The sequence below is a fragment of the Durio zibethinus genome, chromosome 12, assembly GCF_047325235.1.
Source record: "Durio zibethinus cultivar Kanyao isolate XHJ-2024 chromosome 12, ASM4732523v1, whole genome shotgun sequence".
Lineage (NCBI taxonomy): Eukaryota > Viridiplantae > Streptophyta > Magnoliopsida > Malvales > Malvaceae > Durio > Durio zibethinus.
The window spans coordinates 12,727,332-12,754,592 of NC_143173.1; the positions used below are offsets into that span (position 1 = coordinate 12,727,332).

At 32.1% G+C, this 27,261-nt stretch overlaps 3 protein-coding genes across 4 annotated transcripts; all 3 read right to left on the bottom strand.

The window, feature by feature from the left end:
- Nucleotides 1–120: 120 nt before the first annotated feature.
- SYP81 (syntaxin of plants 81) lies at nt 121–2,936 on the bottom strand. Of its 2 annotated transcripts, none has more exons than XM_022890477.2 (7): nt 2,703–2,936; nt 2,492–2,575; nt 2,310–2,414; nt 1,446–1,586; nt 875–1,117; nt 629–760; nt 121–294 (listed from the first exon to the last, which is right to left on the bottom strand). In XM_022890477.2, exons 1-7 carry the CDS (start codon nt 2,778–2,780, stop codon nt 151–153), a joined length of 927 nt encoding a protein of 308 aa, XP_022746212.2. In that variant the 5' UTR covers nt 2,781–2,936; the 3' UTR covers nt 121–150. The 2 variants fall into 2 exon arrangements, with proteins under 2 accessions (XP_022746212.2, XP_089596755.1); XM_089740629.1 differs by having other exon boundaries at nt 2,310–2,410; nt 2,703–2,902.
- A 777-nt stretch (nt 2,937–3,713) lies between these two features.
- LOC111297170 (proline transporter 2-like) lies at nt 3,714–7,446 on the bottom strand. The gene is made up of 7 exons (XM_022891808.2): nt 7,050–7,446; nt 6,174–6,398; nt 5,985–6,079; nt 5,538–5,727; nt 5,157–5,281; nt 4,449–4,664; nt 3,714–4,366 (listed from the first exon to the last, which is right to left on the bottom strand). The coding sequence occupies exons 1-7, from the start codon at nt 7,129–7,131 to the stop codon at nt 3,989–3,991; spliced, it is 1,311 nt and encodes a 436-aa protein (XP_022747543.1). The 5' UTR covers nt 7,132–7,446; the 3' UTR covers nt 3,714–3,988.
- An 8,852-nt stretch (nt 7,447–16,298) lies between these two features.
- Nucleotides 16,299–17,781, bottom strand: LOC111296747 (L-type lectin-domain containing receptor kinase S.4-like). Its single transcript, XM_022891192.2, has one exon. The coding sequence runs from the start codon at nt 17,628–17,630 to the stop codon at nt 16,572–16,574; it is 1,059 nt and encodes a 352-aa protein (XP_022746927.2). The 5' UTR covers nt 17,631–17,781; the 3' UTR covers nt 16,299–16,571.
- Between the last annotated feature and the right edge of the window lie 9,480 nt (nt 17,782–27,261).

Consider the following 27,261-nt stretch of genomic DNA (forward strand, 5'->3'; position numbering starts at 1 on the left):
AAATCTCGCATTACTTTGCGTTAATTAATTGTTAGATACTTTGTAGTTCTTTTCCATCATTAAACCTACAAGGAAAAGAAGGGGACTTTCCTTTTCTTTTGGGAAACAAAAACAGATCAGTGAATAAAAATGGTAAGAACTACTATATTTTTAATTATACCAGTCAAGAAACAAGATTGAAAAGGTAAGTACAAATAGGAAAAGCAACAGAAAGGTCCTGCTGCTGCTATTCCTTTGGATAGCTTGAGAAAGCTCTTTGTTACCCAGCTCTACATTTTTTGTGGCTTCAACCGCCTGCAAAACAAGACAGCGTAGACTTGGAGATTCAATGCTTAGAGCTGAAAAAAATGTGAAAGATAATCTCATGCCAACATGCCTGATTCAATTACTTTAATGATCTATTTATAGCTTATCTGGAGCAACTAGAAGTGTGTGCAAATTATACCTATATGTTCAACTTGGACAAAAGTGTATCCAGTTCCTTTGGAATTTCCATTTCAATAAGAAATTCAGCTTACACGGTCAACTTATTCAATCAGATTCATAAATAAGATTGACCGGTATCAAAAATGACAGCATCGATTTGGAGAAAAAAAGAAAGTGAACATGGAAGGGCATATTTTTGCACCTGATCATAGAGATGTTCTATCTGTTGAGCTTGTTGCAGAACATGTGTGGACATGAGGTGGTTCAGTGCAGACATCTCCACCATCTTAGTTTCGGTTTCTTGAACAGCATCTAGAAGACTAGTCAACTCAACCTATATAATAAGCATCTTCAGTTTATTGGGATTTCAAAAAATGAATTAGATCATTTAAGAAGGGCACCATAGAAATGGTCATATAGAATCTATCATGACAAATATTCTGATTACCTGAAGAGCACGGGTTTCATCATCCAGTAATTCCTTTTGGACTCTAAGAGGTTCGTGTTGCAGCTCATTGGTCTCTCCGAGCTCCAAATTGATTGGTTTAGAGGTATCTAGAGTATTTGAATTGACAACCCGCTTAAGTTTTCTTCTTGGTATTGCTCTATTGATAGCATCTTGGAAGCGAATGGCTCTCAGCTGATCAAACTGCGCCGTGACTGAATGAAGTTTCTCACTTAAAATTAGTACCTGAATGTTAAGAAAGGAGCACAAATGTTCATTCACCAAGCTAAAAATACCATTAATGTTCATCAAACAGAGAGGGAGAAACCACTCCAATGCAGGGACAAAAAGTATTACTACAAGGAAAGCTGAAGTTATCACATAAAAAAAAGAAAAGAAAAGGAAAAAATGATAAGGACTCTTGAATCTTGATTCAACCATTTAGCTCCAGAAAGCTGAAAGCTATCAAGATTAAAAGTGTGAATAAATTAAACCAGCATACACAATTCCAGCAAATAAACAAAGTCATTCAACTGACTTATTTCAATAAACATAAACACGAATTTAACCTTACCACTCCATGTTTATGCGCTATGGTATCAGCATTTGAGGTATCCTTGATTCCAAGCCAGCCCTTTGAGCTTGCCTCTTCATCATTTATGCTATTATTGAGAACATCAATTTGATCTTTGCAAACTTTAATAAAAGCAGTAACCTGCACCGAATTTGACTTAGTAACATTAAATGCAAACAAACTAATCCCCAAAATCATTGATCTTCATTTGACATAAAACTAAACCCTTTTCTTAAGAATCAAAAGCAGCCACCAAGTGAATGCAATCAAACACTTCCTCTCAGGAGTCAACTGCTACAGACTCTAAAATTTAATCACTTCCAGGCAAGCAGAAAACCAAAATGCATATATCACTAATCATCAAAGTTCACATCTTTTCATTTCGGACAATTCAATTAAGAACATGAAAACACGAAAAACAGCAACAAATTCTTAAACCCTTTAAATACATATCCAAGAAAAACAACTTTTGCTACATCAAATGCATTTCTATCATTGAGTTAGATCTGTCAAAGTTACAAACTTTAACAACTTTTTCCCCATCAAATGCATAGATCACACGCGAATTTACTTATCTTTAGACAGTTCATTTGATCAGAATATTACGAAAAAAGGAATTCCACAATTTAACATATAAAGGAATGCATATATAACTAATCATCAAAGTTCACACCTTTTCATTTTGTACAATTCAATTACGAACACGAAAACACGAAAACACGAAAAAAAACAGCTACAAATCCTTAAACCTTTAAATTCATATTCAAAGAAACAACTTTTTCCACATCAAAAACGAAAGAATAATTGACAGTTTTTCTCAGTAAAGAACACTATGATGTCTGAAATTAAAACATGTAATATTACTTCATGTTCAATGCTGTCCCTCTCTTGCTCAGTTGTCCGGTGAACATCCACGTAATCTTTCCGGTGCTTTGACATGAACTGATCCAAAGCTCCTATGCTCTCTAACTAATTACAAAAAAATAAAAAAAACTCAATTTCTTCTTTAAAAGAAAATCAAAATTTTGGAAAATTTTTACAATTACCGTTTTGAGTGCAGATTTAGTAAACGGCGTCATCTGACGCGGTTTATGGATTATAAAAGACGCCATAATTGCTGCCAATTTAGACTGTAAAAGCAACAAAGAAAAAGAAAAATCAGAATCTAACAAATTTTAGAATTAAAGAGAAATTATAAGATAAAATGAAATATTTAATTAAAAATTAGGGAAGAAAAAGGAAAAATGAACATTTTACCTCGTTGTAGCCTGATGAAATTGCGGTGTGCCGAACAGCATCTTTGAAATCGTCAGTTCGATCTCTGAATCTTGACATGTTTGTGATTTTCAACTACTTTTTTCCAATTTCGTTGGATTTTTTTCCTATTCTTTTAAACTTTTAACCAACCATTTATTGAATTGAATTGAAATCTAGAACTCGAAGGGAACAGTTGCAGGAAAGGGTGAAGAAACGAAAATCTAGAAAAAGAAAGGGAAATGTGGGAAAAAGTACTAAAAGGAAATAAAGAAAACAAGAAGGGTATTTATGTCATTTCATTATAAAGAAAATGGACAAGAAGTGCTATTAAAACGCACGTTACTCTTTTCTCTTCACGTCTTTTTTTTTTTTTCAAAATTTTTATAAGTAAAATTATTTAGTTACTTTTTCTTTTTCACATAAATTTTAAAAAATTAATTTTCGAAAAATTATAAATTTTTTTAAAAATAAATTTTCCCAAAGCCAAATTACTTAGAAAGTGAATTTTCGACAGTTTTTAAGAACTTTCGAACATTTATTTTTGAAAACTTTAAATTTTTAAAAATTTTTAAAGATTTTTAACAAAAATCTTTAAGATTTTTTAAAAATTTATTTTTGAGAGTTATATAATTTTTTAAAAATTTATTTTTAATTTGTGTTTTTTGATTATGAAATGTGTTAAAAATAAAAGAATAATTGAGTAATTTTATTTATAAAAAATTTTAACTGAGATGTAAAAAAAAAAAAAAAAAGCTGAAATGCATTTAACAATACTAAAAAATATGCTGCTTTCTCAATCTGCAACTATCAAATCTGGACATCTAACCATTGATTTTTGTTCATTTTTATCTCTTTTTTCTTCACATCTCACAGATTTTTATTTTTATTTTTATATTTAGCTAGAGATTCACTGCTCTAATAATTTAATACATAATATGATAATATGATACAAATATAATATGAATATAAAACACAAAAATAACAAAATTTAAAATTTTAATCATAAATATATTTAAATTCAACAAAATAAAAAAAATATATTTAATATTTTTATATCTATATAAATTGTGACATAATTTTCATGTAAAACATGATACAAATACATAAATTTTAATATTTTATACTATATGAATACAAAAATTACTAGATCTAGCTCTAATGCATTCTAAATCCCACAAAACATTGATTTTTTCAATGAACACACACCTAGGCAAATGAGAAAGAAAATGGAAAAGAATGCAACAGAAGTGTACTGCCGATAAATAGGTTTGATTTTGTAGACATTATCACAGATCAGCAAATACATGATATTCTTTGGAATCCACAGCTATGAGCCTTAAAGCTGCAACAGTTGCTGCAATCGACATGAGACCAAAGAAAGCAACATTAAGCCAATGCCATAGCTTTTGTAAGTAACTCAGTTTGTCCTGCTTTGCCACAAGGTACATGTGGTTTGCAAGGATAAATGTTAGAGGGAACGTGCTCAATGCCCCTGTAAGGCTCTCAAAATCTCCAAGGAACGGCAAAAGAGCCGACACCAGGGTACTGATAGCGAGGTAGCCACCTCTTGCACCGATTCTGAATGACAAGTTTTTCAGTTTCAAGGCACTTCCTCTGATCCCGAACTTTGTGTCCAAGTATTCGTAAGTTGGGCTTGCAAATATCTACAGCAGCCGAGGAAGGTGATCAGGTTGAAGCTATGAATGTTATTGTAAAGCAGGAGTTACAACAAACAAGTATGCTTACATGCAAAGCAATGACAGATTGCAGAAATGCAGAAATGTTAGCGGCTGCCTTGACCCAGACCGGGCCGCTTACGCTATTAAGCAAATAAGTTGATGTTGAAGATCCGTAAGCCCAGTAGCCAATAAAGGTAACAGCATACATAGGTACAACTCCCACAGTGAACTGAAAGTACAAAGCTTTCAGCATGTTCTTCACAGCGGGCTGCCTCACTGTTGCCTGTAATGAGAACAATGTTCCAGAAGCGGAGACAAAATTAAATAGTCACAACAATGAAGGAGACAAAAGAAGGGGGGAAACAGGATGGAATGCAACATGGCCTCAAATTCAACATTTTGTCTTGGCGGAAACCAGAATGACATACAAACTTCAATGAGAGGGAAAATAACGATTTTGATAAAAACACAAGCAGATGTATCAGTATGGCTGAGCTGGCTGACTTCAGAAGGGCAACCGAATATGGAACTGACATCCGCTGAAGCAAATATGAAGTGCCATATAGAGAACTGATGTATGCACTCCAAACCTTGATCTTCTCATCATTTGCACAAGCTTAAGTACATGCAAAGATCTAACCTATTTCTGAAGTGCAAATACGTTAAGAAGAAGGTTTTTTGGTGAAACTAATTCATAGTGGTAAGGAAGATTTTCAAGGTTCTATGACTGAACATTGGGAAGCAGAACTGTAATCATTAAAATAATCTAGCCTACCTGTATTTCTGGAAGCATTCCGGTATTGAATGCAAACACAAGATTTGCAGATGCTCCTATGGTTGTAAAAATTCTGCTAGTTGATGACCCTGGTATGCTATAATCTCTGGATGATGCATTGGTTCCTATTAACAGCATGGGAATCATTATTGCCATATAAATGCAGCAAAAACTATATAATTTCATCAGCAATATCAGATCAACAAAAAAGAGTACGACAGGGTTCGAAATCAAACTCAATTGGAACTAAATGATATTAACATAAGCCACTTGAATTTGTGTTAAGTGTATTCCACACAAGTCAAAATTGCCAAAAGGCTAGAATATTTTCCATTTGGTAAAAAAAACACAACAGCATAAATACCAAATATGAGAACTTACCATCTTTAGCTGCCAGCACGCATGCTACAATGATATATATCAGGCTGAGAACTGTTGAACATCCTAACCATACTCTTAGAGATGACAGATGAGGTGTTGCTATGGCAAACAAAGTACACACAAATCCAGCTATGGCAATAAAGTATGGAAGCTTCATGGTATGGTCATCCTCGAAAAGGACATAACAAGCCTGCATGCAAATTCATATGTTAAAGATTTTGGGAGAAACCTCAAGCAATTTAACTATGATATCTATGAACTTTATATAAATCATTAAACAGAGTTCTAATTGATAAAGCCGATAACCATAAAAAAAGTAGAAATGTTAGAATAGCAGACTATCAAATGCTCTTGCAGATATTTTGCAACCTTTTGTAACATCTATCTTTAACCTAAAGATGGATATGTGACGAGGAAAATAAGTGTACTTAGTCATTCCAGTATTACCTTTAAAGCAGAACCACCCAAAATGAGATATCCTATGTTAATCATGAACAGATTGACATATTGCAATGCCCATGTAATAGAATAAGCTTTCCTACCTGTTGAAAAAAAATGCTCATCAAGCAACAAATGAAATAAATAAGATTCAAACTAAAGGAGATTCAAGAATTTTCCTTTTACTTATGCTCATACCATATATTTGTGCTGCAAGATCTCTGTATCTGATATGCCTCTTTCCCCCAAATTCATGGAGCTTAGCAACAAGCATATTTGCATATAACGATACCATGGTGGCTAAAAGTAAACCGACTACACCTCCTATCCAGCCAAGAGGGACCATGATGGTCCCAGAATATCCCAAGACAAATACACTGTTGATACCAGTGGTCAAGACAAAACCTGCCTGGAACCATGAATCTGAAAACTCACCAAAAAGATCAAATGAGCTCAAAAGGAAAATGGAACATCATCAGACCAAAACTCACCCGAGATCAAGTATTATAAGGAATTGATTCCTATTTATTTCACTACTATGGAATATGGGTTCCCAGTTGTGCAAAGCAAAACCAGATAACTATGAAAATAAAATGTCAACATTCAGTTAGCTTCATCTTACAAAAAAGAAAAAAAAAGTTTCAAGACGCCAATCAAGAACTTAATTCCAACAAAGTACTTTAAACTCAAGTTTTTGCTAAAGAAAAAGAAAAAAGAAAAGTTATTATGACTATGAAAATGGCTCAAAAACAAAAAGATAACATTTTGCAGCATAAAAAACAGTAAGATAACAGATAGAACAAGAAAAAGGTTGAACTCTGGCAAAATATGCAATAAAAGACCCTAAAGGAAACCCATTATCACAATGAAAATCCCACAACAGGAGACCCCAAAAGAAACTACTTTCACTATGACAAAATCCCAGAACTCAAAACAAACAATCTTTCAGAATAAAGTGTTGCAGCATGAAAATATCAAACAAAATACAACAGAAGACAAAAGAAAAACCCAGAATTAGAAAAAGAAAAGAAAAGGAACAATCTTTCACAGTAAATGGCTAACAAAAGAACATACCAGTGCTAATTTGATGGGCAGTTTCAGGGACCTCAACAGTTAACTTATCATCCTCCACCTCATTTCTGTTATCCGTCGCCATGTTTGGCTCTCTCTTTCCTTCCTCTCCCAAAAGGCACTCTCTTTCCACTTGTTGAACCTTTTCGGGTTCTTCTTCTTCTTCAATTACATTTATAAAAGCCAGGGCTTTTATATTGGAATTCAATGGCTCTTTTTCTCTCTCACTTTCCTCTCGAATTCAATGCCAGAGTTTGTCACCGCCAACAAAGAACCGTCTGCTCCAATTATAGAAAATCTGGGTTCTTCTCAAAGAATCAAATCGATGCTCCTTGTTTGGCGCTTGACAGAAACGTCTAAGCAACAGCTTCCTCTCTTTTCACATATATAAAAGATCCATGGCGGCACCATTTTCTTGGATCTTTATAAAAAGTTAAAACCAAAATAATAAAAATGTTTTAATTGTGTTTTAAGCGTAATCATTTATTATATTCTTTTGTCTCAAATCATGATATTTTCATGCTTTAGTGGAACTTTATAGGGTAAAGAAAAAAAAATGAGAATATTAAAAATTGGTTTAAAATTATAATATTGGATTTGATTTGGATATTTTTTAATTTAATTTGAATTAAATTTAAATATTAAATGTATATATCGAATTAGATTTAGATTTAGATTGAAATATGATAAATTAAAAAAAATCGAATTATGTATTTTTATTAATTTTTATATATTTTAAAATTTTTTAAAATAAAAATAATTATTTTATATATAAATTTATTTAAATATATTAAAAATTTTATTAAAATAATATATATAAATAAAAAATTTAAAATTTAAAATTGATAAATCAATAAAATTTAATTTAAATCAAATTGATTGTAAAAAAAAAAAAAATTCTGAATTGAATTTTAAAATTTTATATTATATATTATTTGTAAAAACCAAATCAAATCACCCCTAGATCTTTGATGTCAACGATTTTGATCATTGATGATCAACGGTTGACGAGGATGTGAGAGATTGGGTTTAATGAGTTGACAAGTAAAGAATCTAATCCACAAGTAAGACTTTTCTTGTACAGCTGTCGTACTGGATTTTATTGTCTTTTAAGGGGGATCCGTTTCCTGGCTCACATCACAAAGAAGTCATCCTCACAAAGAAGTCATCCTCATTTTTTTTCCTTAAATTATTTTCCTATAATTATTTACATAATACTAATATATTTTAATTTTATCTTAAGCTATTAGGTCTAGTAGCTAAAAAAACATTAAGATTGGGTTCAAAGTTCAATCTTTTCCCTCTCCTTTTAATGTAGAGCTCTCTTAAATGATCAAAAATATATATTTTTTAATTTTATGAATTTTCTTTGCTTGTTCTCGCTTCTTTGAATTTTTTTTAAATAAAGATATAAATAATATATTAATACTCATAAATTATTAAAATTTTATTTGAAAAAATTTAAATTCAATTTAATTATTATCAAGTCGAATTAAAATTTAAATAGATCAATTTATCCAATGAGTCAAATTTAAATATTTTAATATTTAATTCAAATAATTTATGAGTCTAATTGAGATTTTAAATTTTAATATATTTTTATTATATATCAATTCGAGCTCGAGTTCAAATACTTAATTGAGTTTAAAATTAAATATAAGAATCAAATTTATTTTTTAATTAAACAAGCATAATTAAGTGAAATTGAATAATTTGATTTTTATCTAAAATTTAAAAATTAAAATTTAATCAAACTTGAATCAAATTTCGAATAACAAGTTTAAATTTGTCATTGTATCGATTTAGTTTGACTCAATTACATTCATAATTTTTCATTTTATTATAATTCAATTTTTAAAACAAAAAAAAAAATGATGGACATTAGATTCACCTAGTATCAATTTTTTTTTTTTTTTGGTTTTGATAAAAAGATCTATATATTATTTTGAAAGTATAATCAAAGAACAAATTTAGATTATAGTGTTGAATAAAGTAAAATATATATATAGTTTTTACATAGACTTTGTTATATAAATATTCTTTAACATAATTTGATTTAATTCTTTATATTTCACATGATGAATATGTAAAGAATTTTTTTGTTTATTTTTTTTATAAAAGATATTGTAATTGGAGAAAACACAAACAAATTACATGTATTCAATTTTAAACCCTAAAAATACTAAATGCTATCAAATAATTGTATGAACAAAAAACTAAATTTGAATTCATTTCAATTTAAAATATAATAACTTTTGTTGTTTTTTTTTTATGTTTCCAAATTTTATCCCTATCATAATGGTGTGAAAGAGTTAACACACGCTGTAGTCATTATAAATTGATGGGAAGAGGAATTATTTCGTGTGTAAATTCTCAAGCCTAAGTTTTGGCATTGCAATACGGATTATGATAAAAACAATCTCAATCAAAATGACATGCTTTTGCCGTTGAAAACAAATTTATCCAATTTAAGATTTTCATCGAAATTTGATTCCTTTTTGTTGAATCTTATTTTATATTTGCAATCAAATTTGAAAATATTGATCAAATTACACAAACCAATCAAAATATAATTACACCTATTTGCTCGATCAACAAGGTTAATTCTTGTTCAATTAATAAAACCAACTCTCTTGGATACCTTATAAGTGCATGCTCAGTTGCCACAATATCTTATCATAAAGATAACTTGTTCAATTAATCACTGATATTTCATTAAGGCAACACTTTAAAATTTAACATTTAATTTTTAATTTATTTAAAATCATTAAATATAATTTATATTTATTTGAGATTATTAAATATAATTTGTAGTTATTTACATGAATTTTTTTTTAAATTTTGTAGACATCCCATTTTGTCCGGGATTCTTTGTCAATTAAAACTAATCCTAGTTCAGTTGTAGGAATTTTTTATTCATTTTTGTTATTTCATATTTATCTTTTTTTTATTATCTGATTATTTTAAAAAAAAAAAAAAAGGGAAAGATTGAGATTAAGTTGAATGATGATCAGAAAGCATGATTGGTGGCTAATCTTTAGCATTGGAAGACTAAGTGGAATAGAACTGAAATTCTATAAAAAACAGCATGGTTTTATAAAACGGAAAAAAGATGGAGGAGAACTCGGAATAGGAGAGAAGAAGAATCCGAATAGGAGACGGGAAGAAAAAAAAGGGAGAAAAGATAGAGGAAGAATTTGATTAGGAGAGGGAGAGGAATCCGAATAGGAGAAGAAAAAAGAGAGAGAACAAAAAAAAAGGAAAGAGTCATAAAAAAGACTCTGATATTCATCTATTCCCCTGGACTCTAGCAGCAACTTAACCCAACGTCACCCTTCTCCATCATGGCGATCACTAGCCTTAGTCCCGTGGGATGCCATTGCTAAATTGAAAACCAGACCTCATATTACACCACCATTTCTACTCAAGCCAAACTCCCACCATGGCTGCCAGAGCCACTATCTCCATTCATAACCATTTCCAGCAGTATCCAAAACTACTTTTCACCTAACCACAATTCCAGATTCGACAATAAAACCCAAGCAGTCAATAGCTAGCACTCAGCAACGGCGCGACGCCCACAGCTCTCAGCAGGCCAATGCCGTATCAGTTGCGCAACAAGAAGAAAAAACAGAAGCCAAACAAAAGGGGAAGGCCCCATCGACACCAAGCCTTCGAGGCTTCCCCTCTGTGGGAAACCTTCCCTTTCTTGATCCTGCCTTTGGTTCAATTGGAAGTCCAGCATTTGGGAGCACCGGAACTGCATTTGGTGTGTCTAATGCCCAGGGAGAAAGATGAGGAAACAAAGCAAACAACCGCAAGTACCAAAACTCAGCATTTGGAGTGCTTGCTAGGCTGTTCGCCTCACTGTCTGCTCGTCTTCTCATACCCGTTTGAGTATGCGACAGATAGAGACACATACAGTATGCAGAGGAATAGAGATGAAGGAGTCGGAGAGAGAAAAATAGAGTGACATGCAACTCGCCAATGCAAGTATTCCCTCAGGTTCGGGTCACTTGGGCTGGGCGCATCAGGATCCACCATAACCTGCAGCGAATGTGAACGAGGCTGATCGGTAAACCAAAAACCCTACTTGATAATATAAATAAATGAGAAGATGCAGGGAGAGAAAAACTTGATAGCAAGCAAGGGAATGTGAGGCTGCTGGTATAAAAAAAAAAGGGAAAAAATAAAAAAAAAGACTGGGCAGCAAGAACAGAAAGAATGCAGCTGCAGTTTTGGTTCACCTTTATGCCAGAGACTAATCACCTCTGACAGAAGTTCACGAACTGTTGAAGGAAACTAACCAAAGCAAGCGTCTTTCGAAATGATCTGGTACTTTTTTTTTATAGGGCTTTTCTCATAAATGTTTAGTCAGGCCTAGATCGAAAGGTTGCCCCAGCCTGCAGTAAAAAAAATCATCATTCGAAATCATATGTCAATTCCTACAGAGCAGGGGGTGTATCGAAGCATACATCCTAAGTCGGGGCATCCTAAGCCAATGCCAAAAGTTTTTTTATGGTCGAAACACTCGACCCTCAAGCTACTAATCCGACCTGGTCTCGTCCCATACATGTTGGGGAACCCTGTTTTTGAGCTGACGCTTGATAAGGATAGGTAGTTGTAAAGGTTATTACCGTACTGCCTCAATCACCTCCTTGAAAGGGTCTCATCCTCCGTCGAACCTTTGTAATTGGCTTCGACCCTAGTCTGAATCTTTGGCCGCCTCTCGTGTGTCTCCTTCAAAATGTCTAAATTATTTTCTACTGGCCAGCGTCCAACGCTTAGGAGGTCTTCTTTGAGATGTAATTAACTGCTAAATCATGTCTCCTCCTTGAGAAAGTTGGCTTGCATAACATAACGAGAGAAGCGCATAATTGCTTTAAGTGCGAGTGCGCGCGCTACTACTACATCACACTCTTGAAATAACATTCAAGAAGTTAAGCTTCAGAGGCGTTGATTTGGATGCTCTCCTTGATATGTCCACTGATGAGCTGGTCAAGCTGTTCCCTGCTCATGCCTACAGAAGGTTCCGAGGGGTCTCAAACGAAAGCCCATGGCTTTGATTAAGAAACTCCGCAAGGCGAAACTCCGCAAGGTGAAAAGGGAGGTCCCCACCTGGTAAGAAGCCACAACCTATTTTTTTATTTATTTTTTTTATGTGCTTGTTCATTTTTTTTTTTTTAGAATTTTTTTTTGCATGAATAAATAAAAAGGGAATAAAAAAACATAAAATAAAATTTTCAAAAAAAAAAAAGGTTTTTTTAAGGAAAAGTTGAAAGTATCAATTTTCCTTAAAAATAAATTTTCAAAAAAGGATTTTTGAGGAAAAGTTGAAAGTATCAATTTTCCTTAGAAATCAAAGTTTCAAAAAAAAATATTTTGAGGAAAAGTTGAAAGTATCAATTTTCCTTAGAAATAAATTTTCAAAAAATATTTTTGAGGAAAAGTTGAAAGTATCAATTTTTCTTAAAAATAAATTTTCAAAAAAAAGATTTTTGAGGAAAAGTTGAAAGTATCAATTTTCCTTGAAAATCAAAATTTTCGAAAAATATTTTTGGAGAAAAGTTGAAAGTATCAATTTTCCTTGGAAATCAATGTTTCAAAAAAAATATTTTTGAGGAAAAGTTGAAAGTATCAATTTTCCTTATAAATAAATTTCAAAAAAATATTTTTGGGGAAAAGTTGAAAGTATCAATTTTTCTTAAAAATAAATGTCAAAAAAATATTTTTTTAGGGAAAAGTTGAAAGTATTAATTTTCCCTACATAAGAACAATCATCCTCTCCTTTCTTTCTATTTTGATTTTGATTTTGATTTTGATTTTTCTTTAATTAATCCGACGACGGAGCCTCTGTAAGTGAAACAGTAGTTTTTCTTGCATACTCTTGAGGTGAGGGAATTTTCTCAATTTTTTGCTAAAAGTATTAGAGTCAATTGAGAAAAATTTTCAATAATTAATTACTTGGCAAAATTTTAAGGCTTTTGGATAACACCAATTTAAGCTGGTACCATCTTTTGATGGGCGTTGTGAGGGTGCTATAACCTTCTTCACACGTAACCGAACTCCCGAACTCTGTTCTGGTTAGCAGATCTGAACTTATTATTTTAGGGACCCTTAATTTTAGGTGTTCCCTGAAAGAATAGATTCTTTAGGTAGCCAATCGCACCTAAATAAAAAAGATTAGTGACGATTCCCTTAACTCAATGTCTAGCGATAGATCCCCGGATCTAGACGTTATGATAAATTTTACGTAAACTTACCATTAATTATTAATTATCTCAATTAAATTATCATTTTTGAGCATTTAAGTACGTCTTAAATAATTAATTTCAATGTTTTTAATCGTACTTTCTTATTATAAGCCAACGTTACTTACCAATTCCCTTTCAATTAAAACACCCCAAAATACTATTAATAAATATTAAATAAAGTTTCAAAAAATATCTATTTATGCATTTAATTCACTTTATTGATATATGATTTTTTTTTTCAAATAGCAAAGCTCGAAACCCTTTTTTTCAAATAAAAAAAAAATTTCTATTATGAGTGAGTACTTTTTCTATCATCATAGCATTTATGAAATTTTTTCAAATTTCATGGTTCCTACTATTTATGGAATTTGCCTAGAAATTTCATATGAAAAAGTGATTGAGATTACGAGAGATTTTGGTGCAATTTGTACGTGTTTTAACCATAAAATCCATTTTTCTAACCAAAAAAAGCCTACTTGCCAAGTTGCTGTTAGATTTCAAAGTTGATAAATGAGTGGATGTTAGGTAGGGAAGTATTGCCAGTCAAATTGACAAATCAATAATGACCTCAAATTTGGCACATGCTCCGTTTTTCTTGAATCTCTCTTTTTTAGAATTTTTTTAAAAACATATATTTTTAATCGGTTTTTTAATCATGCTTGAGTGGATCTTTAATTTCAATGATTAAGATTGTTGATGATGTGCGAAGGTCAAAAAGTTGAACGAGACTTGAGACATTAAAAAATGTAAAACAAAATTTTTTATTTCAATCATTCAAATTAAAAATTAAATACTATACATCAAATCGCGAGATTGATTCGTAATACAAATTTAATCAATTAAAAAGATTTTATATCATAAATAAATTTGATAATTTATATATGTAAATTATATAAAACATTAATAATTAATATATTTATATCATATTTTATATATAAATTATGTATCTTAATTTGTATTGATATAAAAATATAAAATAATTTTTTTATAAATTTATTTATAATTTTTATTAAAATTTTAAATCATATTATTTTTTTATATTATTTTTATTTTATATTATTATATCATATTTAAAATTATCAAATTTAATAATAAACATATAAAAATGGGCGTCCAAACTGGCTTTTTTTATATTCATTAGGAATGACGGAAAGAAGAGTTTCAACATGTAAAAATTGCTTAGCATTTTTTTTTTTTTTTGAGAAGTACTTTTATTGTAGGACCCAAGAACAAAATTTAGGGGCTTCCTGACCGTTCCTTGAGGGAGACTGCCCCTTACTGTCCCAAATTAGTTGCCTCCATCTTGTAGACTGGGAATTACTGGGTGGAACTGTCCTGTCCAATAGAATTGATTGGGATTCAAACAATTCTACCATTGTTCCTGCATCAATTTGAGACCTAGAAAAATAGAAATAAGATTCACTATTGCATGTGTTTCTGAAAAAAAAATCTAATTATTTATCTCCCCCAAAAAAATCAAAATGAGTGGACATATAATTAATTGGCAAAAAAAAAAAAAATCTCTTGTTACATAATTTAAATTGATTTCAATCCCTTAAAAAAAAAAAGCAATCAATGTGACTCTCATGACACTAATGCTCTCAATCGACATTGAAATTTAGTGTCGATTTAGAGAATTAATGTTGAATTATTAAAATGCATTTGATATAATGATATAATATAGGAGGAATTTTGATATTAAGGAAGAGATGGATTAGTCAAAATATTTTCGAAATATAAAAAAAAAATGATAATTGATTGAAGAAGTTTTTGATATAAGATATTTGAATTCCTTATAAACATTATCTTACATTTTAATTTTAAATTAATCGAAGTAACCGAAAACATGAATTATTTGAAACCAAATGATGCACGTAAAACAGAAAAAAGAAATGAGTTTAGAGCATTGCAGCAGATCACGCAAGTGGCAATAGGCGAATTAAGCAAATAAATTTCAATAGTCATTTGGACTTTGGACACAAAAGCATGCTTGCGGGATATATAAATGGTTAGGCTATCAGCATCAATTTTCAAGGTTTGGACTTTGGTACATTGGGTATAGGATAACCCAATAATTTTTCTATTTCAAAAGCTATGGAAGGAAATATGGATTACCTGCTTGACTGCAACCATATCCTCAATTTTCTTCTCTATGTATTTGATAGATTAGCCTATTGATATTTAGATCCGTTGAAATGATATTGAAAATGACTACCAGAGCTTGGCTTAGTGGCAAGGTCTTAAATTTAAATCACATGTGAGTTTTGTTTAAATTTATATTGGATTTGTTTTGAGTATGTATTGATTTGTTGGTTGATTTACTTGTTTAATTTAGATAAATAAATTGCTGGTTTCCATGCTGATTCAATGTTTTGTAATAATGTGTTGATTTGCAGTAACTCATAGTGAACAAGGCTGTAATAGGTGCTATTGTCGGTGATGCACTGGCAGGATGGATAAACGACAGGTTTTGGCAGGAATAAATCAAATTTTCTTGCTGATCTGCTATTTTCTGTGAGTGCCTTAGTTATGGCTTTTGCTCAAGCTCCATGAATGATTATTCTTGGAAGGAAATTTTCAACCTTTTTATATTTCAAAAGCTTCCCCTGCTCGAATTCGATGCGCACTAGTTGCATAAATGGTCTGCTATTACAGGAGGAGGCAGCTGAAAAGAAAGAAAAACTAGAAAGGGGAACGAATAGATTCGTTTGAAACCCAATAAGGCACGCAAAGGATTGCTATGGGGTGCAGGAGAATCAACTACAAGCAAGAAATAAGAGCATTAAGCATATAATGCAAGAGTCTTTCAATCGGATACGAAACCTGTAATGGACCTCTGATACCAATGAAGTTAGATGTTTTTTGAATGGATTAAGATGATTTAAAAGGTTCAGCAAAGCTAGAACACAATCCATTCAGATGAACTAGATGCTTACGTTATGACTACTGGCAACCTTGTCAATAAGATTATGAACTTTTACAAGAAGCATTTCTCCTGTAAGCAACAGATCTTGCATTTCAAAAAATATAAACACCATGCCTTCAATTCAAGCATGTCTTGAAATGGTTTTCTTACATCAGAATTCAGAATGTTCAGAATGTTATGTTCTCCAGCAGAAAACATGACTACATTGCATTACAGCTACATACAACAATCCACAACAACAAAAATACAAAGTCTGTCACATAACTACGTAATTTAGTAACAACAACAGCAACAACAACACAAAATTCACATCATAACCTTGTAAGCTCCATCTTCTAATCCTTATCACCTTGGATTATCCTTCTCTACAATCACATTGACCTTCTCATACCTGAAATCTCCAGGAACTGCTCGAGACTCTACCGGGAACACCGTGTGCCTACTAGCCAAAATTGCCCACATAAACAGCATCACAAACGCAAACAAGGCTCCACATCCTGTAGCAAAAATTAGCCCAGCTAAAATTGTCAAAGCACAAAACTTCCTGGTTTCTGCTCTAAATTCCTCACTATCCTTATCCACATGACCCAGTGGATCAGCAGGCAATGAATGCATCCAACTTGAAACATCTCTTACCCTAAATCTCCATGAATAAACATTGCTACTACTCTGTGAAGATTCCCCATTTGTCGTTGATATTATACCAACAAAAACATCCCCATTGCCCCACATTTTTATCAAATCAATATGGTATGCTAGAATTGGATTGAAAGGCCTCTTGTCATCTAATTTACTCAATCTAACTTGTAAAAGTTTGGAGCTTGAATCATAATCAATCCAAGATTTCAACACCTCCCCATTGTTTAACACCAAATTCAGAGATGACAAATTGCTAATTTTAACAGATTCAAGACTCCCAACATCGATTCCTACATGATTTGCATTCAAATTACCAACTTTATCATCTTTCTTAGTATCAAATTCAATACCCAGAAACATATTTTCACCAGAAAGACCAAAAGACCCTTGACCCTGAAACCTCGTCTGAAAATCATTACGAATAAGAACAAAAGCTAAACCATCACCATTACCAGGAGACATAGAAAAGGAAAACTCGGTTGAAAACGACATTGGTCTACCCGCATTCCTTTCCTCCACGAACTTGAAGGGCTTATCAAGCAATAAAAGTCCAGAACTTGGCGCGTGATGGCTCGTGAGTTGAACATGGGAGCCTCCATCTTCAACCTTGGCATCACCAAAGAGGGAAATGTGGGGAGCAAACCTGGGGTTGTTATCAAGGGCTTGATGGGCAAAAGAGGAAATTGGTTTTGCTGTAAGGAACAAAAGGATGAAGATTTGGAGATTAAAAGAGAAAGTGTAGCTGTGAATGGAAAATGCAGCCATTGTTTGATTTCTTTTTGCAGGTTTTTGCTGGTTTTTGGGAAGGGATGGTGTGAGGGTGAGCGTTCACGGGCCGCAAATCAATAGAGTTTCAACGCTTGGCTGTCGGCAATGATTCCATTTTTGGGTTATGGGAGTGCTTTGGACAACTAAATTTTGGTTTATTTATCCAAATAATTTTAGTTTAGGATAAGTTTTTAAAAAGGCTATAGTTTTTCTTTTCTCATTCTTGTTGACTAATGTAAAATACTCAAATCTAAAGGTGTAGATTCTGGCAAATTTAATCACTGACATGAAAAAAAAAATAGGAAAGTGAAATAATTTAAAGTTTTTAATAAAAATGGTACATAAATTTGATTAAAATAAAAAAAAATTGCTTTTTTTTTTTTTTATGTCTTGTTGTTTGGATAGCAAGGCTACTTGGTAGAAATGAAAATATTGAACTGAAATCTTAACAATAACTGTTTGTTAAAAAAAATTCGTTTGACTTACAATTTTTAAGGAGATTGAAGAATCTAAGACCTTAAAAATTAAAGAATCTGAGACCATCGAAGAAAGAAGCAAAGATGTTCAAACTCAGCTTGCTTGGACTGATTCTCTTCCACTCTGGCAATGATAGCCATAGAGCCAACTGTAGTTTCTGGCCTTTTGGATTACTGCTCTTTCATCAGTGTCTTTTTCCAAAAAAAAAAAAACCTTGGCCTTTGCCATATGTATATATTCTTTTGTTAGGTTTTATTTGTGTCTATTGCTGCCATGGCAGCTGCAAACACTCCAAAGATCATTACTGAAAAGGGTGTTTCAGAGATCAGTTGCATATACATTCCTGTAGGAAAAAAAAAAAAAAACCAGTGACCTAAAAGGGTCAAGCTGATTTTTTACTGTCAATTTCATTTTCCCCCCTCTTTGGTTCATAAATGGACAGAATCCAAGGGATCTAGGCAAATAACGCTCATGGTCATTATTAATAATTAAAAGTTATAGAAAAAGAAGCATATTTGTGGTATTTATGTCCCAACTATTCAATGTATTGAAGAATTAAGGGGACTGTAGAGGGGGAAGACATGGGGTGCTGTTAGACAAATGGGATGATCCTTCTTCTGAATTTCTTTGATTAAGAAAGTTCATTGGAGAGAGGAGAAAGCAAAAGTAGAACTCCATGGAAGGCAACTGAGTTGTTGCAATGCTGAAAAATATGAGAAATCTGCTTGAAAATGAATTTGCAAATCCTATCAAAGGTACCATTGGATAGCAGGCTCACCAACTATAGCCATAGCCCATATAGGCATTCCCGACTTGCCAATCTGTCATGTGGTGGGTGCATGCTTGCCTGGTTGACTAAGATCTTTTTCAAAATGTAATTACAGATAGAACACAGGTTTTTCAACAACTTGCCAATCCCAACAAGAGGTGTTGATGGCCCAATGAGTCGGGTTCGGGCTCGATTTAAACGGTCTAAAAATTATGTTCCGGTTTTTAATTTTTTGTTCCAACCCTTAAACAAGTTTAATCTACCCAATACTTCATAAAATCTTAAAATTTTTTATACAAAGAACCAGGAGAGAAGATCATAACTCTCAAAGCTCTCATTCTCCTGACAATTCTATATGACAATATGGAACAAAAATTTTTTCTTATAATTAACTACATGCGTGTCGATTGTCAGAAGTAGAAATTATGTCTATACTGATCAGTGTTAGTTTTTTTCTGCTACCAATAATTCATTATAAGATGCAATAAAAAGTGGATTGGAATACATTACATTTATAGAAGGAAACTAGTTTCTGTCTTGTATCGTATAAAAGCTCCTCATTATGGAGGTAGCTAGGCAGTAAAATCTTTTTTTGTCATTGATTGTTCTGCTGCTGGTATCTGTCTCCATGCTTGCATTTTTCTTATTTTGTCTCCGTGGACCGAGAAGAAGGGGGCTGAGCAGGAAGAGGATTGTACCATGAGAGAAGTAAGGAGGTCAACCAGAACATTGATTCTGGCAATGCAATGGAGTTGGGCTCTCATGATGATTTAAATGAATCATCTTTTCCTCGAAGGTAAATCCTTGGCCGCTAGGCAAGAGGATAGCAAGTTACAAATTCCGTTTCGGTAGGACATGCATTTCTATTACTATAAAATTCATAAATAAAGCAATTAATCATGGATTACCATTATTTGACGATGAATGTGTTCCAAAGAAAAGAAAAGGGATTTGTCAAAATTTCGGGGTTTAAAGGGTCGTAGAAACACATAAGAACTCTTGAATGGAACTAGAAAAGAGATACAACTCCAGTTCTTTCGGAAATGCTAAGATTTTTGGCGCAAGAAAAAGGGGGCTGATCCTTATCATCTTAACTTGGTTCTGATTTCTTTGTTTTTTTAAGAATACCGCTTCTGCCACCTGTATTGAATAGAACATGCTGAGGCAAACCTTCTTCGCGTCAAACCTGCTTGATTTAGATCTTTTCTCAGTCCTTTTGTGCTTACAAGCTGGGATACTACCCATTTCCAGGTGCCGAGCCACAGCCACCATGTTCCCTCCTATATGAAAAAGTATGTTTTTTCTTTTGACAGAATTTTTAGTGAACGTATACCAAATAAAATTTGCGTTATTGCTTGTAAATTAAAAGACAAGAAAAGAAAAAAGAATCGTTTGGGATCTGAATCTTAATTTCTAATCTTACAGACACAATGATGCCAGGTGGGGACTTTTTTTCATCTCTGACCAAAGACATTGCTCCTAGAAAACTTATCCCTTATGCTTGATGGAAGGAGTATAAGGTTGCAAACCCAGTCAAATACAACATAATGGTTTAGAGGACAATTTGCAGGTTGTGTTCCATTCAACTTATGACATAAATCAATAGAGACCAATAAATTTTCTTTCCTTTGATGATTTCAAACCAACAAGGATTGCAACTGCCATGGAATTGGGGGGGTTTCATGTTACAGAATCTTCCCCAACATGTATTGCTGGCCCATCACTCTACTAATTTCAACAGATTATTGTCATTTGAGTTGGTCACTATATGTTTATTCTTTATTAATCAAAAGCATTTGAAAAAACAGGAGCAGTAGGCAAGGCATTGTCAGAAAAGAAGCTATTAAGCTCTACAGGCTGTTGGTTCAATTATTAGTGTCATTAATTGAAGGCATCTGCAAATGTGGCTTTCAGTGTCTAAAAATGAATGGAACTTGAATGATTAATTAAATTTGGATTAATTATTTAACGAAATTAATTTTTTATACAAAAGAGACCGAAACCTAAGAGATAGAAGAAGGAGAATTACAAGCACCGGAAATTGATCCAAACAAATTAATCGGAGCGCCCAAAATATAAATTCTAGTTAATTAGCATATAGTATTTATTAAGTTCCACATGTTGATGAACAATTATTAGTCCAAAAATGAAGACTCACTTTTTTTTTTTAATTTTAAGACTAATTTAACAATTTTATACAACCAAATAAAGCTTTTTTCTCCAAACTAATCAGAGCCAATTACATAATTGGAGATTAGTTATGATAAAGCTTTTGTTCCCTGTCATTTGAATCCAAAAATAATAATTGAAAGTGGAATAAGAAGAAAAATATTGGGTTTTAGGTATTTGTTTGAAAATGGAGGAAAGTCAAGGTGTTGGGTCCCAGGCAAGGGGCATCCAATCTTTCTCCGGTGACTTGGAAAAAAAAATTATATCTATGGTTTTCTTTTGGCAGTTCATGTCCTTCATGTAGTCCTAGGAGGAGACATTTGAACTACATATTTCACGTTCAAAGGACAATTTGTACACTCTAATGTCCAAAACAAATTCTTCCATCTGAAGCCAGGGACCCATTATTTTGCTTGCCATTTTCAATTTCATCATTTCATTTCATTTCAGTAAAGAATTGAACTCATATTTTGTTTATACTGAAAAAATGATCATTTCTAGCAATACTTTTGTCTCTCTGAACTTACAAAAGAAAGTGGAGTTATATACATACTCAAACAGATAAAAACATCGGAAATTTTGGGTGTGTGTTGTGATTGATATGAAATTTTATGTTAACTCAAATTAATCGATTTTGAATTAATAATGTATTTTGTCTCTAAAAAAATTATATTAGAAACATAAAAATATTATTATCATCATCATCATTATTATTATTATTATTATTATTATTATTATTATTATTATGGTATGAAAAATTGAACAAGTTAGCACTTGAACAGAAATGATGCATTGTACCAGAAAAAAACCACTGCTGGTTGAATAAATTATAGTAAAGATCATAAGAAGAGTTTCATTCAAAGCAATATTCTCTTTAAGCCTGTCTGATATTTAGGATCTGGTCTGATTGTTTTCATGTTTAGTTGCAATCTTGATAACTTACAGTAGCTTACACCTAGTGATCAATGATATTGACATGTCTTAAACATGTATGGTAAAAGCCCCATTAATGTTGTTCCTTTCTCGTTTAAGGAGGATACTTCTTGTTTCTTCATTTGAGGAAAATGACCCTTCATTGTACAATACATATGTACAATGCTTTGAGTAATTGAGAAAATGGGTAGTTAGTATTGTTGGGGCCATATGACAGAAGGGATGTAATTTTAATGTAAAGATATTAGGGGTCATGTGCTTGGAGGGATCAAGAGGATTAAAAAAAAATTAAAGACCTTTTTTTTTCTTTCGCAAAATTAGGGTAAGGTCTTGTAGGACTTTTTTCAAGGCCTCTCAACACGTGTGTGATTCCCTTGCCTTAGGGACACTCAATTTAATGCCCCAAAACCATCTTTCACTGCCTCGGATTCTAATTAAAGTCCTTTAAGCATGTGATTTGGAGTCTTGACTTAGGTCCATTAGGTCGTGTGGCCATGCATGCTAGCCTGTTTCTATGAAAATTCACCCATCTCTTATATGGTTCTCAGCTTAAACTGAGGTTGAGACTTGAGATAAAACTACAAAAAAAAAAATTCATAATTTGACAAGTTAATTTTGCGGTGTTTAAATCATTATAGGAAAAAAAAAGTTTACTTTTAAAAAAGGTAAAATTAAGTTGTTGGAAGTTTCTATATAATTAATGATCAAAAGAGTTTTCCAAAAATGAGAGTAAAATTAGATTTAATAATTTAAAATATGATATAATAATACGATATAAATATGATATGAAAATATAATATAATAACGACACGACTTAAAATTTCAATAATATCAATATATGGGTTTAAAAAACAAAAAATATATACTTCATATTTTTATGTTGATATTGTAACATATAATTTTTGTATAAAATATCAAATGTATACATAAATTTCAATATTTAGACGATATGAATATATAAACTATCAGTTCTTGATAAAACATTGAAGTCCAAGGCATGTAGGAATATTTATCGTTTTTAATTTCAGGCACTGTTTCATTCATAGTGTTTATGAATAGCTAGCTTCCACTTGGTTATCTGTCAATGATGATTAATTCATTGACAAGGCGATGATTTATTCCAAGAAACAAAATATTTCATTCAAGCAATTACATCAAATAAAACAATATTTATACCAATTTTTTCCTCTTTTAATTTGCTTCAAATTACATGTTTTAATGAATTAAAAACATAAAGATAATTGGGGTTTTTTACTTCTCTATAATAACTTAGAAATAATTAAGATCATCCACTATTAATCAAGATAAGATATTAATTAATCAACTTGCATATTGTAGCTTGAAATCATAGAAAAAATATATGCAAATCTGTCAAAAGATCCTGACACTTAATTTCTCAAAGAGAGACAGGTTATCATCATCATCTCACATTCATGTTGCTTTATAAAATAAGTGAAAAAAAATCACATTCATGATGACAACTGTTAACAATTATGATGATGGCATACATGGGGTAAGTTCTACATTTTTCTTGGGGAACGAGCTACAAAATTTTCATGAAATCAGATCCAATGTGTTCATCGTCTAGGATTTTGGGTTTGAATCATGGGATTTCATTCATTTAACTTATGAAGCAAATAAGTTATGCTTTTCCAAGAAAATAAAGCAAAAAGGGAAAACCCTACCAAATCTAATTGAAAACTCATGCAAAAGATTTGAAACACATGAAAGAGAGTCTTTGGTTTCTTTGAAGACAAAAGATAAAAGTTGATTGTGATCACTTACTTGATTTGGAGGATGTTAAAAGTCTTTGACTGGCCATTCTCCGATGAGTTTCCTGATCGAATCATCGGATTTTCTTGATGTTCAAGGCATGGTTAAGGGAAGGGAAAGAGTATATATGCACCATATAAGGATATATATGCACCATATAAGGATGTATATACATCTTCGAAGCTACCAAAGGAGGAATCCAAAGGGATAGCATGATCCAAAATTGCGGGGGGAAAAGGGTAGAAAATAAAGGATCAATGCGATCCCTTTGGATCCCTCCTCTAGTACTTATTGCAGTGTCAATCAGACACCTGCTAGCTCTTCCTCGCTCAAAGGCCTTCACTTTTCTTTCTTTCTTTCTTTTTCTTATAGAGTAAAGTGGCTTGAAAGGGGAGGCCTCCAATATAGAAGAAGGGCTCAGTGCTCAAACAAAGACTCACATTTTTTTTTTTTTGGATTTTAATTATATAATTTTTACTAGGATTTATTTGTATCATATGATCAATAATTAAAAAATATATATATTATAATAATAAATTGATCCAAAGCAATCCAAGCTGTGGGGGATAGATAGGCTTATATCAGCATGGTCAAAGATGCTGATATTTGAGGCTCTTTCGGCAGATATTGAATATTTTAATTGGTCTACCTGAATATTTCTTATTATTTTTTAGAAAAGATTTCCCTTTGTTACCTTCTATTAATGGAACGGATGTTTTAATTGCCTTCCAATTTGGTATATATGTGAAACAAACAACATAATGTTCAACTTTCCAATAAAAAAACAAAAAATAAAAAAAAGGTCCCATAATTTTATCAAATCAGCTTTGTATAGGGGAGAAAAATACTATTTTCTGATATAACTAAAATGTATGGCCTAGCTTAATCCTTACATACACCTGAATAATATACAAAGTTGAATTAAAATGGCCAATGATTCAATTCATAGTATTGAAAAAATTAGTTTTTCATGTAGTTTTTTCACCAAATCCTGCAAGCTATAGTGCAGTTTCTTGTATGTGGGATGGGAATGAGCTGTGTCATGGTTTTTTTTTTTTTTTACCATTTCTGTCATTTTGCTGCTTTTTCCCAATCCTTGTCATTTCTAGTTACTTCCTAACTAGAAAAGTAAGAGAAGCTTTAGTTTCTATTTGATGATTTCAGTTATCCAAGGCAACCGAGACCTGCAACCACAATAACAAACAAATTAAGTCTTATATCTCATAATTTTGAGATCGGTTACATCTCTTATTATGATTTAATTATGTTTTATACTAGCCGTCTTCCTATTGTAACCCTTCACGTTTAGTGTGGTAACACAGGACGGAGTTGAAACCTGCAACACCAGCGGCAACAACAATGGTTAATTTCTTCATAACAAATACGAAACATTGGATAGGCAATCCAATATCTATGAAGGGTCTCAGTTGACCTCCTCAGATCTTGATGTATGGTGCTAGATCTTGTCCACACTAGTGAAGCATATATGGACCACAATCCACATGCAAAGTGCAGGCCTTTTTCTTTCCATGGTGCTATAAAGAACCCACCAAAAAATATTTATTCCCTCTTGTTTCTCATCGCCGAGACTCCCGGGTATAGTGCTCCACAAAAAATATATGATAATTATAAATTTAAATCTTTACGAATATATTATAACATATTCTCATAATTTTTAATGTGAAAATTAAGGTGTCACACTCAGAGGTAGTGGGAAGGAGAAAGAGAGAGAGTAAATATGATGGTATGATCAGTCTTATCGTGACATGAAAATAGGGTTTTTGATTGTATCTTTGGTTTGTGTCACATGGACGGTGCCAAGGGGGCGCTAGGGGCACGGCCCCTACCAAAATTTTTTATTTAGCACTATTTTAGATCAGTAACTGAAGCTATCAAAACTAACATGCATCTCTTTTCCCCATTTGATGGAGTGGTGTGCACGTCTTAGGACATATATATGTCCCTTCTGTGAAGGACATAAATTTCATCCCCACAGCCTTTGTTATCCACCTGGTAGAGCAAAGGAAACCCTTTGAATCAAACCATGCCATTAGCTGCATATATTGCACATGAAATTTCATTCACTAATTGCCAACTCTCTCCCAACAAATAGTTTTTCATTCTTTTGTTTGGATTATCCTGTTGTTTAGAATTGCCTCTTCAGTTCAGCTGGCCTCACTCATGATGACATGGTAACATTATCAAGTCATCCTATTACCCATATTGGATTTTAGTGACTAATTATTTCCCTTTTTCTTTTGCTTTTGTCAAACAAGAAACTTCACTAATTATTACATGAATTAAATTCAGAGGTACACATTGTTGTTTTTTTAAGTGGCACATGGACTTTCAATGTCAGGGTCTTCATATAAAAGGGCATTTCAATTAATGCTAAGGACACTACCCCCAATTTGTTTGCTTGGCATCAATGTCTATAGTTTTCAATCTGGTTTGTGTGTGTGTAAGAAGTGGGGCATTGAGTGACTAATGAGAAAATTAGGGCTTCGGGAACCTCTGATTTATCAGGGATGAGATAGTGTGACCAGATCAGACATGATACAAGCCTGGTGTTATATGTGCTGGAGGCTATTTGGTTGAGTTGAAATAAGCTGTTTTAGTTCTGCAAGATTCAAATCCTTTGGTGTTGGAATGATCTTTTTTCAAAGGACTTTATTTTATAACAATGCTCTTTAGTAACATGGTAATTTTTTCGGTGTTGAATCATTGGAAAGGTGAAATATTTTGGAAAGCTATCTCAAGAAATTGATTTTAAGTTATGTTATGTTTCATATTTTTCAAGTTTAAATCACTATGGTTATTTGCTATTGCTAGCCTTGTTGCTATCTCTTTAATATTTGGAATATTAATAAAATTTATTTTGGTCAAGAAAAAACAGATGTAAGAGAATGTAAAAAACAGATGTAAGAGAATGTATCTTTAAAATCGTAATGAAAAAAAACTTAATATAATCATATAAGTAAAACCTGAAAATAATATTGACCATATTGCCAAAAGAAAATGATGGTAAATATTAAAAGTATCATCTAGTTTAGTTGATAGAGGTTTTTTTTTTTTTTAATGATTATATATTGTAAAAAAAAGAAATTTTCTAGTCATCCAAACAAAATCTACAACAACCAATAATAAGGTGAAACCCTAAATTGTGCATTAAAGTTCTTGTTTTTGGTACTTATTACTCTTTATTGTTCACGCAAATATGATTTTTTTATATATATTTAAAATTATTAAAATTTTATATTAAACATTCGAAACTAAAATTCCAACATCCTATGAGATTATTTGAAAGCAAATATGGCCATTGCTTACTCTATTATAATTTCTTTAAATCCCTATCAGCTAGTGATCCGTGGGACCAGAAAAAAAAAAAAGGATTGAGATTTTCTGGTAGCAGCTCTGACTTTTGTGGTTTTTTTTTTTTTTTTTTTGTCTAAAATTTCCTTTAAAACAATGGGGAAATTAGACCTATGAGAAATTAGTTTAATTGGT